General features: G+C 35.6%; 2 protein-coding genes across 7 annotated transcripts in view; one reads left to right on the forward strand and one right to left on the reverse strand.

Moving 5' to 3' along the window:
- The window catches only part of LOC134821691 (unconventional myosin-Ie-like), a 122871-nt gene that overhangs the window by 32787 nt on the left and 76977 nt on the right, over positions 1 to 13107 (forward strand). The gene's annotated exons all lie outside the window — the stretch shown is intronic.
- Positions 2680 to 13107, reverse strand: part of LOC134821690 (tetraspanin-6-like) — an 87354-nt gene continuing 76926 nt past the window's right edge. For 2 of the 5 annotated variants that reach the window (XM_063832398.1, XM_063832397.1), the window contains exons 3-11: position 13107; positions 11819 to 11927; positions 11536 to 11619; positions 10842 to 10943; positions 10501 to 10592; positions 7959 to 8040; positions 7218 to 7301; positions 6307 to 6394; positions 2680 to 3564 (exon numbers count right to left, since the gene is read on the reverse strand). The exon at position 13107 is cut by the window's right edge and continues 82 nt beyond it. In XM_063832398.1, coding sequence (XP_063688468.1) covers positions 6308 to 6394; positions 7218 to 7301; positions 7959 to 8040; positions 10501 to 10592; positions 10842 to 10943; positions 11536 to 11619; positions 11819 to 11927; position 13107 — 641 coding nt within the window. In that variant the 3' untranslated portion in view covers positions 2680 to 3564; position 6307. Of the gene's footprint in view, positions 3565 to 4129; positions 4778 to 5177; positions 5267 to 6306; positions 6395 to 7217; positions 7302 to 7958; positions 8041 to 10500; positions 10593 to 10841; positions 10944 to 11535; positions 11620 to 11818; positions 11928 to 13106 lie in introns of those variants that run through there. The other 3 variants (XM_063832400.1, XM_063832401.1, XM_063832399.1) reach the window with 3 other exon arrangements.

Raw genomic sequence — 13107 nt, forward strand, 5'->3', positions numbered from 1 at the left:
ATCTCACATCCTGATCCACCCTACCAAGCAGCTTACCAAAGGACTCAAATGCAATGACCAAATATTTATACGGCTGATGTCCACCATAGAAAAATACAAGAAAGTCAAATAAAATAAATGCAGTGTTCATTGCTCTTCGCAAAGCTTTCGATCTAAGTCTGCTGACAAGCTTCTCATGTTCAAGACTAGCCTGCAAGGTGTCAATGGTGGCTACTAACGACATCATCCAAGACATGGACGAGCAATCAGAGGTCAAACAAGATGAATGGTAAAATCAGTGAACACAAGTCCATGAAAGGAACTGAACAAGGACACCCACTTAGGCCCTGAGTTTTTCAAAGTTTACTTTAAAAAGCTTTCTGACCTCCATAACGAAGCTATCTGCAAACTGTCCGACACTCCCGCGCTGGAACTTTCAGTGACTCACCTAGCGTGTGGGCTGATGATCAAGTAATCCTCGGGGCCTAGATCCTGATACCCTCTCCAAAGTTGCTTACGATTATTGGGGACTACTGTAACAATGGGGTCTGGAATCAATATCTCCAAAATGCCAAATTCAATGGTCTTCATGGCAAAGGACCAGAAAAAACATTCCAAATTGGCGTCCTTCCATTACGAAAGAGATATCGAATGGTCTCCAGCACTGCTATCTTGGATCATCATAACAGCAACAGGTAAATTTCGGCAAGCAACTGACTCTCTATAACCGTAAAGGACTTGATCTTACTTCATCTGAGAGCACTATAGACCGGAGATTCGTTATGCATCCTGCTTAACAAATTAATTACCACCCTTGTTAAGCCAATTCTACTTTAACGGCTGTCAAGTGTGGGCCCCGGATTCTACCCACCGTCAAAAAGGTCCTCATCTAGCTACAGCAAATTTTCACAATTAGATCATGCGTCTCTCACAACGCTAAACAGCAACTTGAAACAAGTGCATCTACGCACCTAAAATACCTTTCTTGGAAATAAACAGAGGGCAGTCAATGCTACAGCTGGGAGAAACTGGGCTCATACCCAATCATTATTGAAATGTGAAACAGAGTACTAAATATTTTCAAAAAGTTATGAGCCGCCCCTCTACACAACTAGTCAAAGCTGCAATGACTGAGCAGATTAACCTCAAATTGGTCATGGGTTTGTAGCATCGACTCAATCATCAAATCATTCAACAACATCGACCTTCTTGAAAGGAATTCCTCGACCTGTTGAACGCACCTCACACGCAAGAACTCTGCAGCACGAAATTAATCACGAGAAAACCTAGAAAAAACAGTCCGCGATTCCTGGGGTTCTCTTGTGAAAAGATTCTAAAAGCTATCATTCTACAGTGAATCAAAACAGAATTGCTGGGAGCCTATCTAACCTATGCTAGTCTTTTCAGGACAGAAGGTCAACCATCACAGATTCGGGTATCCAGTTCTCAACAACCTCGAATTGAAAGGGGGGAGATATGACAAAACTCCAATTGATGGAAAGGACCAGCAACTATTGGCGAGCTTAATCACCAACCACTATTCATTCGAGGGAAGAGATCATATGCACCATTTTCTGCCCCCTATGGAAAGGTCCTAGGACAAATTTCAAAATCTCAGTGAAACCTACTCAACATGTTGTAATGGTAAGCTTCAATCTTGCTCCACGTTCATGTCGCATCTGATTGCAGGATACTCCCACTGATGAGGAGACGTAAGTTTGATCAATCTCTCAACCACACCATTAACCAGATCTCAGACAAACCTCACATCAAAGACGTCAGAAAGCAGACAATTAAGTTTTCCTTTTTCTTGCATTTTTCTTTTTTTTGTAATCTCTCTCTTTTTCCTGACGAGTAAAGACGGGACCGCGGGCTCCCGTCTTAAGAATAAGAATCTATTATGTATTTCATATGTGTACATTATTTATTTCCTAGCTTCATTTCAGATTTATTTTCAGAAGTGGAAACCATTGGAAACCGTAATCAGACCCGATACTGCAACTTGTAAAATGAATCTCCTGTTTGCTCTGGATTCAAATGAAAATGACAATTTTGAATAAAGGGTTTATTACTCACTGACCTTTGTTTCGTGTGATAGAATTAAAGTCAGTCTAACAACTGACTGTGAATACTATTAACGTTATTTGTAATGAACTTGAAGCCTAAATATTGTTTCAAGAGGGTATTATTGACGTATTCTATTGCGCTACTAAAACTAGAAATTATCGTCGCAACATCTCTTTCGTTCTAGCTTCACTCATTTTTTGAATTAGGTTAATGTGTACATAAAAATTATATTGTATTGTAGATAAGATATTCGGCTATCGGAGTAGAAGGTCAAAAAGCAAACAAAACTTTTAACAAAATATGATATTCGCAATTGAACTACTAATCTTTGACGCGTATTTGTTTAAAAAGTTGGTAATGTGCGGAGTCTTTTAATCATATTAACTATAAAATTCTACCAATTTTTATGAATCTTTTACAGTAATGTTTGCCAAATAATTTGCAATCACATTGTATCATTATTAATAACTCAAATAAAAAGTTGTTATTTTCATTCGGCTACAAAACGTTTCCTATCAAAATAAGCAATAAAACGTCCAAAGGAGGTCCCATCTGCGCGTGCCGGGGTGATTATTCCTGGACCAAAAATCTAAATTTTCTTTATATGTTTGATATGATAATAAAAACACGGAGTTATTTTCAAATACTTTTTATTGAAACTAGCTAAAAATAAAACATAAGAGAAGAATAAACAGGGCTTCTAAAGTTTAACGTTAAAATAAATGGAATCAAAATGGATGAGAATTGTGAGTAGCGTATCCGACGTGTTCAAAAATCAAATTAACTGTGACTAACATGAAACCAGCAAAAGACCTTGGTTGTAACTTAATAATTCCACCGTTGAGTTTGCTGATTGTACCATTTCGTGGACTCATTATTGAAGCTAACAAGTGCTATCATGACGATTATAAAATTGTAAAGTCCCACCGTCTTGTTCATGTTGATATATCATGTTTTTTAAAGTAATAAAAAGCGTGATAGCATAGGTGAATCTCACATTTAATTTTAGCCCTCTTTGTTCTTAACTTTAAGGAATTAAAGACTTTTATCGAAAATTTAAGAATTTTCATTTAACATAAAGCCGAAAACTTAATAGAATAGTTATCGATAACTGCAAAAATAAGAAAATATCCATCAAAAGTAATTATAAATATATATCATACTGAAAATATCGCATTCATATCTACATATCATTATCTGAGGTGATTCATATTATTACTACAGTGCAATTAGTATCTACAAAAGTCGTTAAAAACTACAGCTAACTGTAGGCGAGAAATGAAACTGCAAATCCCAAAGTTCAAAGTCGGAGTGTCGATAACTGTCACAACTTTATTGGTGGCGCGTTTGAACAGAACGTCAAGTTGCGTCACCAAAATGTCATGAAGATATCTCGTGACGTCACCAAAATGTCATGAAGTTATCTCGTGACGTCATTTCTGGAATGAGTTAGAAGTTTTCGTAGCTTTCGTCTTCGATTGTAGTTCTGAACTTACTGGCCATAATCAGAATGGCGATCTGTAGTGAGAAATTTGTCAGCAAGAATTGTATAAAGAATTACTGGAAATGAACAACTTCATTTTGCATTTGAGTTTAAAATTATTTTTGACAATCGTTTGGTTGAAAGAACATTTCATGCGTTAGTAGGGAAAAAGTTTCGACTTTTAAAAATCATACATTTAAAATCAACACTGAAAGATTTCATGCATAATAGCAAGGAATAACAACTTTGACTCTCGAAGATTTCAAGAATAATGGGAAAATAAATAAACTGCGGGGAACCCATCGATTAGAATAGGCAACAGATATATATGTATTTTCCAAAAGTCCATATCATTGGTAATTCTCTTCCGTAAATACAAATGTCTGTGTTGAAGAGATTTTGAACTTTATACATGTTGTTATTTTAGACAGATGCGGTGAACACATGCAGTTCAGTAGATAGAATAAGATGAAAAATAGTTTACAGATTACACGAATTTGAATAAAACTCATGCTGATATAGGATTTTGAGTTGCATAAAAATCTCAACTTAAATTGATCTTGTAACGATAACATTTTGTTAGAAAAATTGAAACTCAAAGAGTTGGAAACAATGAATGGTGATTAGATACAGCATGCTATTTTATGAGGAATAAAACTATATTTGAAGCTAGCGAGCATTGCGGACAGCAGCAACAAAATATAATGTAGAAAATAGTGTCAGCAGAAATTCTAAAATCAAGTAACAGCAGTAATACTAAAATACAGCGAAAAACATGTTTTTTGAAGAAGAATAAACCAGCAGTAATACTTTTTCAAACAAATTTTTTTTCGAATTCAAGTCCCAAAAAATGATAAAATCTATTTATTAGTATAAAGTTATCTAAATACCACCACAAACATAATATATACTCCTAAACTTATTCATGACTTCATATTAGACTCTGTTCATAAGTGTGTGAGAATTAATGAGTTCACAATATCAGCTAAAAGCCTACGACAGCATTTATTTGTCTTTAATTGTTTAGATAATTTTAGTCACAGGAGCGATATCAAACTCTGAAACTGATAAAACAAAAACAATCTCTTTTCTATAATCTCTCGTCTACTCATCTACTGTTCGTTTCACATTCAGAAACAAGGTTAATTATAAAACCTCATAAGATCTTTATCTAACACGGACCAACACAACTTGTTGACGAGTGGGAGAAACATCCATGAGGGTGAGACTAAAACACATCTGTATCATCTGTGAATGAGTGAGTGAGTGTAAAACTTGTATAATTCTGTTGTTGTGAGATCTGTTGGAGCTGGAATACGGATCAAAGGACAATTTCGGCTCTTTTAAATATGCTGTTCAAAGTTGAATTTTTTACGACGAAAAAGATTATATGGAAGATGATTTGAAAAATTTATAAAAAATACAGTGAAACACCGAGCCCAGAAAAAGTTAGAACTGGGCAAGACAAATTTGGATTTTTGCCGAGCTACATAATAAAGAACAAAATAGTAACTTTGAGCTTCAAATTTTTTTGGGACAAATTTGCGGTTCAGGGTCAAAGAAAGTTCAGGGTAAAACGAAGTTCAGGGTTAGACGAAGTTCAGGGTTAAACGAAGTTTCACTGCAGAAATTCAAGCTCCAACAGAACCTGCAGAGTTAAGAAGTAGCGTATCTTATATAATGTTCCTCTCTAGACACTGTGTTTACGAGGCTCGAGACCGTCAGAGTTATCGCCACCTGAAATATGAGGTGCGATGTGGCGTTGTGATATGAGCGTTAAATTTGTGGCGCGTGAGTCAGGTCCGTGATGCGTGAGTCGAGTTTGTGGCGCGTGAGATAAGTTTGTGGCGCGTGAGTCAGTTCCGTGATGTGGACCTGACTCACAAGTCAAGTTTGTGGCGCGTGAGATAAGTTTGTGGCGCGTGAGTCAGTTCCGTGATGTGGACCTGACTCACGAGTGGAGTTTGTGATGCGTGAGTCGAGTTTGTGATGTTTGGATTCGTCCCTAGATAGTAGATATGTTTTCACTTTTCATCGGTCAAACGACTGGATACTGACAGAAATTAAGGTTTGGTCGAAACTTTTTATCTCCGTATAGAATCAACTCTCTTAACTGATCAGCTGTTTTTAAAAATTATCTCCCGCATTAAACAAGACTAAACTGTATGATTAACGAAACATTTCACCGATCAGCACACATCTCGGTGAAAGACTTGTAGTTTGCAGTTCAAAAGAGGCGTTATTCTTATTGCTGACTGTTTGAGCAGACTTGTTATTATATTCCCAAGAAATTATTGGCACACGTCACACTGTAATAACTTTCACTGCGATGACAATGCCGAACACAAGATCGTGACATAACTTCGTTCAACCCTTACCGGACGATAATACGCAACTCCGCCTTTTAGTTCTCCCATTTTATATCCAATAGTTAGATAATTTCTGACTTTGAATTACACGGTACACATTCAGATGTCCCAAATAAAGATCAAAGTTATGTGCCCCTTCCCCCATTAGTTTCACGTCACCCATAAAGAATTGAAGATTCAAAGTAAAATTAAAAACAAAGTTTAAGACTGCTTTCGTGCAACTTCACACATTTTTTGTAGGTAAAGTAAGTCAAATCTGCAATTGCGATGAATAAAACTTTCTTATCCACAACTGCGATACCTGTATGAAACGGCATAAAATCAGCGCTCAAAAGTGCTCACACCAAAATCCCACACACATATAAAAGACCTAGCAGAGGCTTACTGAGAATCACACATTTGTTTCACCTTAGGATTCCTCGAGAGGTGCATAGTATTCAAATCTAGAGTCTTCTAATCTTAGGACGTAAACGCTGAGGTACAGCAACCCACACATCTAGTTTGAAGCAGGTTTAATCGTAATAGAATAAATAATGTTTTTAGTTGGAAATGGTGTTAAAGTTTACTAAAATTGAGTACAAATCGTCTAATATTATAATATGTCGTCTAAAATGAGCAAAGCAGCAGGTGGTCAAAAATAAATAACCAGCGGAACAGGTTTTCGTCAGTTAAAGTTTGATAGGTCAGTCGTTTTGCCACACAATGCTATATCTATAATCAGTTTGTTTTCAGTCTGCCTTGCTTAAAGTCAGTATGTTTCTCTGTCAGTCTGTCTGTTTGTCTGTCTATATCTTGTGGGCCTCGTATTCGTAATCGTCTCGAATAACATTCATTACGTATGATGTTAGAAGCACAATGCTCATCTGAAGTCAGTTTTACTCATCAAATTAATACCTAACTACAATTTATTGTTCATGTAACTATTGAACGTCGAGATCAGAGAGATCGAGCACAAATGACGGCTTCAGATTTAGCAAAGCGAGCTAATATTCAGAGATAGCGAGAAATTTTTTGCGCTGTAAGTAAATAATGATAACATTGTCTGCGAGTCGATATTTGTGCGGCATGGAGCTTCTGAGGAAAGAGATCCTGGCCTGGCCAGCTAGTCGTATTAACAAGCCCTGTCATAACAAAAGCTAGAGCGAGCAATATATTGCGCGCTGCATTTTAGCTACAGCGCAAGAAGAAAAGACCTTATAATATCCTTTCTGCGCGTGCTGGTAGGTTTATATCTATACTACGTAATAAAGATAATAACATAACCGAAAGTAACACTTATTATCAGCAGATTATGTAATTATATCATTATCGATAATTACCTGCAAGATTACAATAACACCAGCAACGATACCAACGTAAAGCATATTGTTCTCAACAAAGTTCATCATAGACGTCTTGCATCCCTGAAAGGAGAAACAGATTTAAAATAGTTGTCGTCATGGTAACAAGCGGGCAGAAGCAAAACAAAGGTGTCAAACTCTCTCAACATCTATTCTCAAATAACTTAGGGTATATCAGCTACAGTGGGGTGCCATATGTTTTGGTAATTTCTGATAATGACAATATTAACAGTGTTAAAGCCATTAATTTTAGTAATTACACTCACAGCTAACAATATCACGTGACCTGCACTCAGACTCGCGCGCAAAAATGCGGGCACGTCAGGAATGACCAAAAAACATGGCACCCCAATGTCTACCCAAAATTACTAAGCACTTGAAGATTGTATCATGTGTTATCCAGTTTTATATCTAAAGAATCGGTGGCAGCCATAGTACAGTGGGGGTAATGAACAGAGTGGAAAATATGGCCCATTCAGCAGATTTTAGGCTTGCAGCGTTTATCGTCCGTTTATCGTTTTGAAAAACGATCAATGTTTTTGATAACAGTAATCGCTGAAAAAACCGATATTCGTGCAAAAAACGTCTTAACTTTTTCTGGAAAAAATTAAATCCAAGATTTTCCACTGTGTGAGTGAGGTTAATCAACATTAATAACAGATATAACACAGTGGCCGGGTGCTATGTATATAAAATATGTCATCTCCTAAAACCACTTACCCCCGAGTTAATTTCATCGTTTGTTCGGTAGTCTGCCTTACTCCCACAGGTATCATCGTCTCTGTTGGCCTCCTTGCAGCAACTGCGATAGTATTTAGTTAAATTAATTAATAAAGTCGAATTTTATACAGCACTTTATTATTAAAGTTATCAGTCTATTGATATGGTTTATACTTTATATGCAATGCAGCAAACGGGCACAACGGTCGGTTAAATTTTCAGGATTGTTAAGTACGGACACTAAACCAAACAGTTGAATCCAACTGAAGAAATCTACAAATAATCATACAAGTGATAGGGTAGCGCGGGGTAATTTGGACCATTTTTTAAGTTTTTTTCCCTGCGCCCCCTTGTTGAGAAGGAGTTTGTCGAATGGAGTCTTGACTACAAAATGGTATATACAAAAAAACATTGACTCCATTAATTGTGGGCGTGGCAGGCCCTTGAAAAGGTCAGACCCCCCGGTCTGAATTACCCCTCCCCATGGGGTAATTTGGACCACTTCTATTTTCACTCCATGAAGTGGGATTAGTCATTTTCACAACTTTAACTGGTTCAGGACCTCTCATGAATAGTTTTGAGTACATGTAATTGACATAACCAATTAAGCAATTAATTGTGGCCGCGCCCATGTCAAAAGTGGTCGGAATTACCCCGGAAAATCAAAAATTGTCTAATTGACTGAATTTTCTGCAAAACTTGTTTTAATGACCTTTCTGAACATATCTGTATACCTATGGACACTTACCATCTCATGGTCAAGTAACAAATTGAATTTTACTAAAGTGGTCCAAATTACCCCGGTCGCGCGTATAAATCTGAACATTGGATGGCTGATCTTTTACTCCGGCAGCTACCATCTTTTCTTCCAACATATCAAAAAATCTATCTACTGTATCTTGGGAGAGTCCCTTTGCCCGGGCTGAGGTGACAGTTTCAGGTTTTCTTAGGGAGACTTCTGTCTTGTAACGTTTTCGAAATGATAGATACCATTCATCTCCGGGCCTGTCCAATGTGAAAGGGGTCTTGAGTTTTCTAATCTTTACATACTCCTGAACCATGTCAAGCACCTGGTCCTTCCCAATGGGCCACCCAAGATCTGAGCAGTACTGTATAGCCAAGACAATATACTTTTCATCCTCCGTAGATAGGGCTGTTGGTCGACCTACTCTTACTTCAGTCGCAGGGACAAAAGGATTTTGCGGCATGTACGAAATCGCGAAATTTCCCATTCTCCACGACAAATTTTATGTATAGTTTAATGTATAGCCTGTTAAATTTCGCGATATCGCGAAATTTGGCCAAAATAATCGCGAAATCCTTTTGTCCCTGTTCAGTCGTGATAGGAGTGTTGTCTTTGGCACAGCAAAATGCTTACTAGCAAAGTTAATGGACATTCTACCAGCCTTAACTTCATCTTGGGCTTTCTTTAAGGAATCCTCCTTGACAGGTAATCTCTTTTTAACATAGTTCCTAGGCATGATTTTACCAAAACAACGTCCTCAAAGACTCTAAACAGCTTAATATAACCTAAAATGCGATTGTTGTAATATTTGAATAATAGGTAGAAAGATTAGGTCCAAGATAAGGTCGCTAAAAACAACAATTTCAAGAAAAAATTGATTGACTGCTAGAAATTTTCGATGGACAGATCAATTCTGGACCATAACAAACACAGTACTAGGAAAACAGCAAAGTACTAGGAAGGGAAATAGACTGAGTGTAAATAGATAATTGTTGGGCTAAACTGTATAAAGATGATCTAATTGGATTAAAAACTCCAGTCTTGGTATGGAAAAATGTAGAACAGGATTACTGAATGACTCAATTTACTCCTGGGAGAAAACAATATAGCTCAGAACTGTTATTTTAGGAAAAATTTGAGGTGGTCCAAATTACCCCATTGCTGGTCGGATTTACCCCTGCGCTGGTCGGAATTCCCCCGCGGTCGGAATTACCCCGCGCTACCCTATTAATTAGAAAAATAAGAAGATCATAGTGGGGAAGAGATCACGAAGTGTAACGTGTGAAAATACCACTGTAGTGTAACTAATTGTAGTGTAACTAATTGTAGTGTAATTGTAGTGTAATTGTAGTGTAAATGTAGTGTAACTAATTGTAGTGTAACTGTAGTGTAACTAATTGTAGTGTAACTGTAGTGTAACTAATTGTAGTATAACTGTAGTGTAAATGTAGTGTAACTAATTGTAGTGTAACTGTAGTGTAACTAATTGTAGTGTAACTGTAGTGTAACTAATTGTAGTGTAACTGTAGTGTAACTGTAGTGTAACTGTAGTGTAACTAATTGTAGTGTAACTAATTGTAGTGTAACTAATTGTAGTGTAACTAATTGTAGTGTAACTAATTGTAGTGTAACTAATTGTAGTGTAACTGTAGTGTAACTAATTGTAGTGTAACTAATTGTAGTGTAACTAATTGTAGTGTAACTAATTGTAGTGTAACTAATTGTAGTGTAACTGTCATGTAGTGTAACTGTAGTGTAACTAATTGTAGTGTAACTGTAGTGTAACTAAGTTAGTACCTGTTGGGAACGATATCTCCGTTAGTTTGATCCTTAAAGTCAGCATTCAAACTAGACCAATCATTAGGACCATCAACACCACAGCAGTCGAACTGAGGAAGAGAAAATTAATTAGTACCGATTTTCTGATTTATTTTTAATTAGTTAGGCGTGATATTTAGTTCTGCTTTTTGAGAAAGATTTTAATATAATTTATCAACAATATTATTGTTGGGCTGGGGTAGTTATTAATTTTATTTTTTTCGTTTTTTTTGCCTTAAAAAATATTTTTTCATTTTGTTGTTTCAATGAACCACCATATAATATTTCTAGTCTAGTGCTTAAATCTAAAATTAATTTACATTTTCCTGGATCAGGTCGATTGTCTCCTTAATAATGTCAGCTTCGTCCTTATCCTCGTCACCATAGTAACCAATCAGCTCCTGAGTCCTGGTTGTAGCGTACTGAAATGTGTACATTGAACATCGTGGTAATAAAATTAAACTGAAATGCTGAATAGCTGAATCATTAGATTAAATAAATTTAAGGGGGTAATACATGCCAAAATATCCACAATCCACATGTATGCATTATGTTTTTCGAACATATAAATATAATACGAAAATGTTGTAAACACAACCAAGAGTAATGAACAACGAGTTTCGGCTTTTCACCTAATTTAATTTGGACAAACAGACAGAAAAAATCATTGACTCAGGCAATAACTAGGTTAAATTAATAAATCTTAATAATATAATTTATTATTATATAATAAATATAATTTAAAGCTAGACGATATATATCTGTTGACATTTTACTGACACCACAACAACCACTTTAACACGTTACACTACTTTATGATTAGAAGGGTTCCTGCTAGTGATACGTACTAAATATGATAACAAGTGCAAATATTGCAGTTAACACAACCACTGCTAAATACCATGATTGGAATCGTTTTTAAGAGGGAGTTCTAAAATTAACAATGTTTCTTATTATGAAGTATATTTACTTTAATTATACTTAATTTATTAATCTATATTAAGTGTTTCTCACCGACTCGACGCTGGATTTCATAGCAACACATCCTACAGCAACCACGATCTCCATCAGCATAATCACGATAAGGAATCCCATGTACTGTAAATGTTATTGGAATGTTATTGTCAGCATGGAATATTTCAAGGAATGTAAGGATTAGGTATTTATCAATAAACAGAATTTGTCCGACCGAACTACTTACCTTATTCTTGGACTTTCATGAAAAAATACATTCGTTGATTCTTACATTTCTTAGTGACAAACTTTTAAAAGAATATCCTTGTGTTTAAAGACTTACAGCCTTGAGCAGGAACATTGCTTCACAGCACGCTCCAATGAAACCACAGAGTCCCACAAGAAGCAACAGAGATCCAATTACGATAGATATGATCGGGACGTTGAATATGCTGAAATAGTTCTTGATTTATTTGAAGAACTCGAAATTCAAAGATAAGATAAAGTATTGGTATTTTATCAAGAATAGCTTATAGCAGGTCACCAAACGTTTAATGATATATATGTAATATTATATCAACCAAGTCATATTCTAACTATTTGTAAATTTTACATATCTAAGCAACTTGGCAGTTCGTTTGGTTAGTTTCGTTTAGTTTCTGGAAGTTGAAGAAAATTAAGCTCTTTTTGACACAATTACAAAATATTTGATCAATTCTTTTATCTGTATTTAACACGAGGTAATACACAAAGGGGTATAAAGTGAACATTGAATTTGCAAATTGTTACATTTAGTAGAATTTAATCACACTCAAAGGAAATGCTCACTATTCAAATGTTCAAATTATATATAATTAATTTCCTTAATCCAGACTAAATCTTAACTCATTTTAGTCATAATTCCGTGTTATGTCGTTACTACTACAGCTGCCTTTAATCTTTATATAATGTAACGAGTGTACATGTGGAGTTTACATTGTAGACTGTAGTAACCACTGCACTGCCCGTGTAGTGTAATTGTATTGTAATTAAGATGTTGAGTGTACTGATTTCAGACATTGTGTACCTCTCTCTATAACTTGATATATTGTGTAGTGTAATTGTATTGTGTTGTACATTTTGTGTGGTAATTAAGATGTTGAGTGTGCTGGTTTCAGACATTGTGTACGTTATCTCTATTATAACATGCTGGTCTGACACACTACCACACCTTATTTGATGAGTATTTAAATATAAAATACTATGTAGTTAACAGATCACCCACCAATAAACGTCATGCTTATATCATCTACTCTAGGAAATAGATGAGGTCGAGTTAATCATGGGAACACTGAACAATGTGGTGAAATATTAGTCCACAAAAGAATAGAAGAAGCTAACTGCATTCCTATATTGTCTGCATTCTAAACTTTTTTATCAGTTAATTGCTGAACTTGAAATTTTAAAAAAGGGGAAATTTCTAAACTTATTTTTCTAACAAGATTGGCATTTGGAACATGAATTAAACAACTACTATACAATATACATTCTTCACAGATTTGAAATGTATTTTCACTACACAGCACATACAATGTATTATATAAATATATATATCATACAATTTATACTCACAATATACAATGTGTACTCACT

Source organism: Bolinopsis microptera, chromosome 10 (genome assembly GCF_026151205.1).
Source record: "Bolinopsis microptera isolate Bmic1 chromosome 10, MBARI_Bmic_1.0, whole genome shotgun sequence".
In the NCBI taxonomy this organism is placed as follows: Eukaryota; Metazoa; Ctenophora; class Tentaculata; order Lobata; family Bolinopsidae; genus Bolinopsis; species Bolinopsis microptera.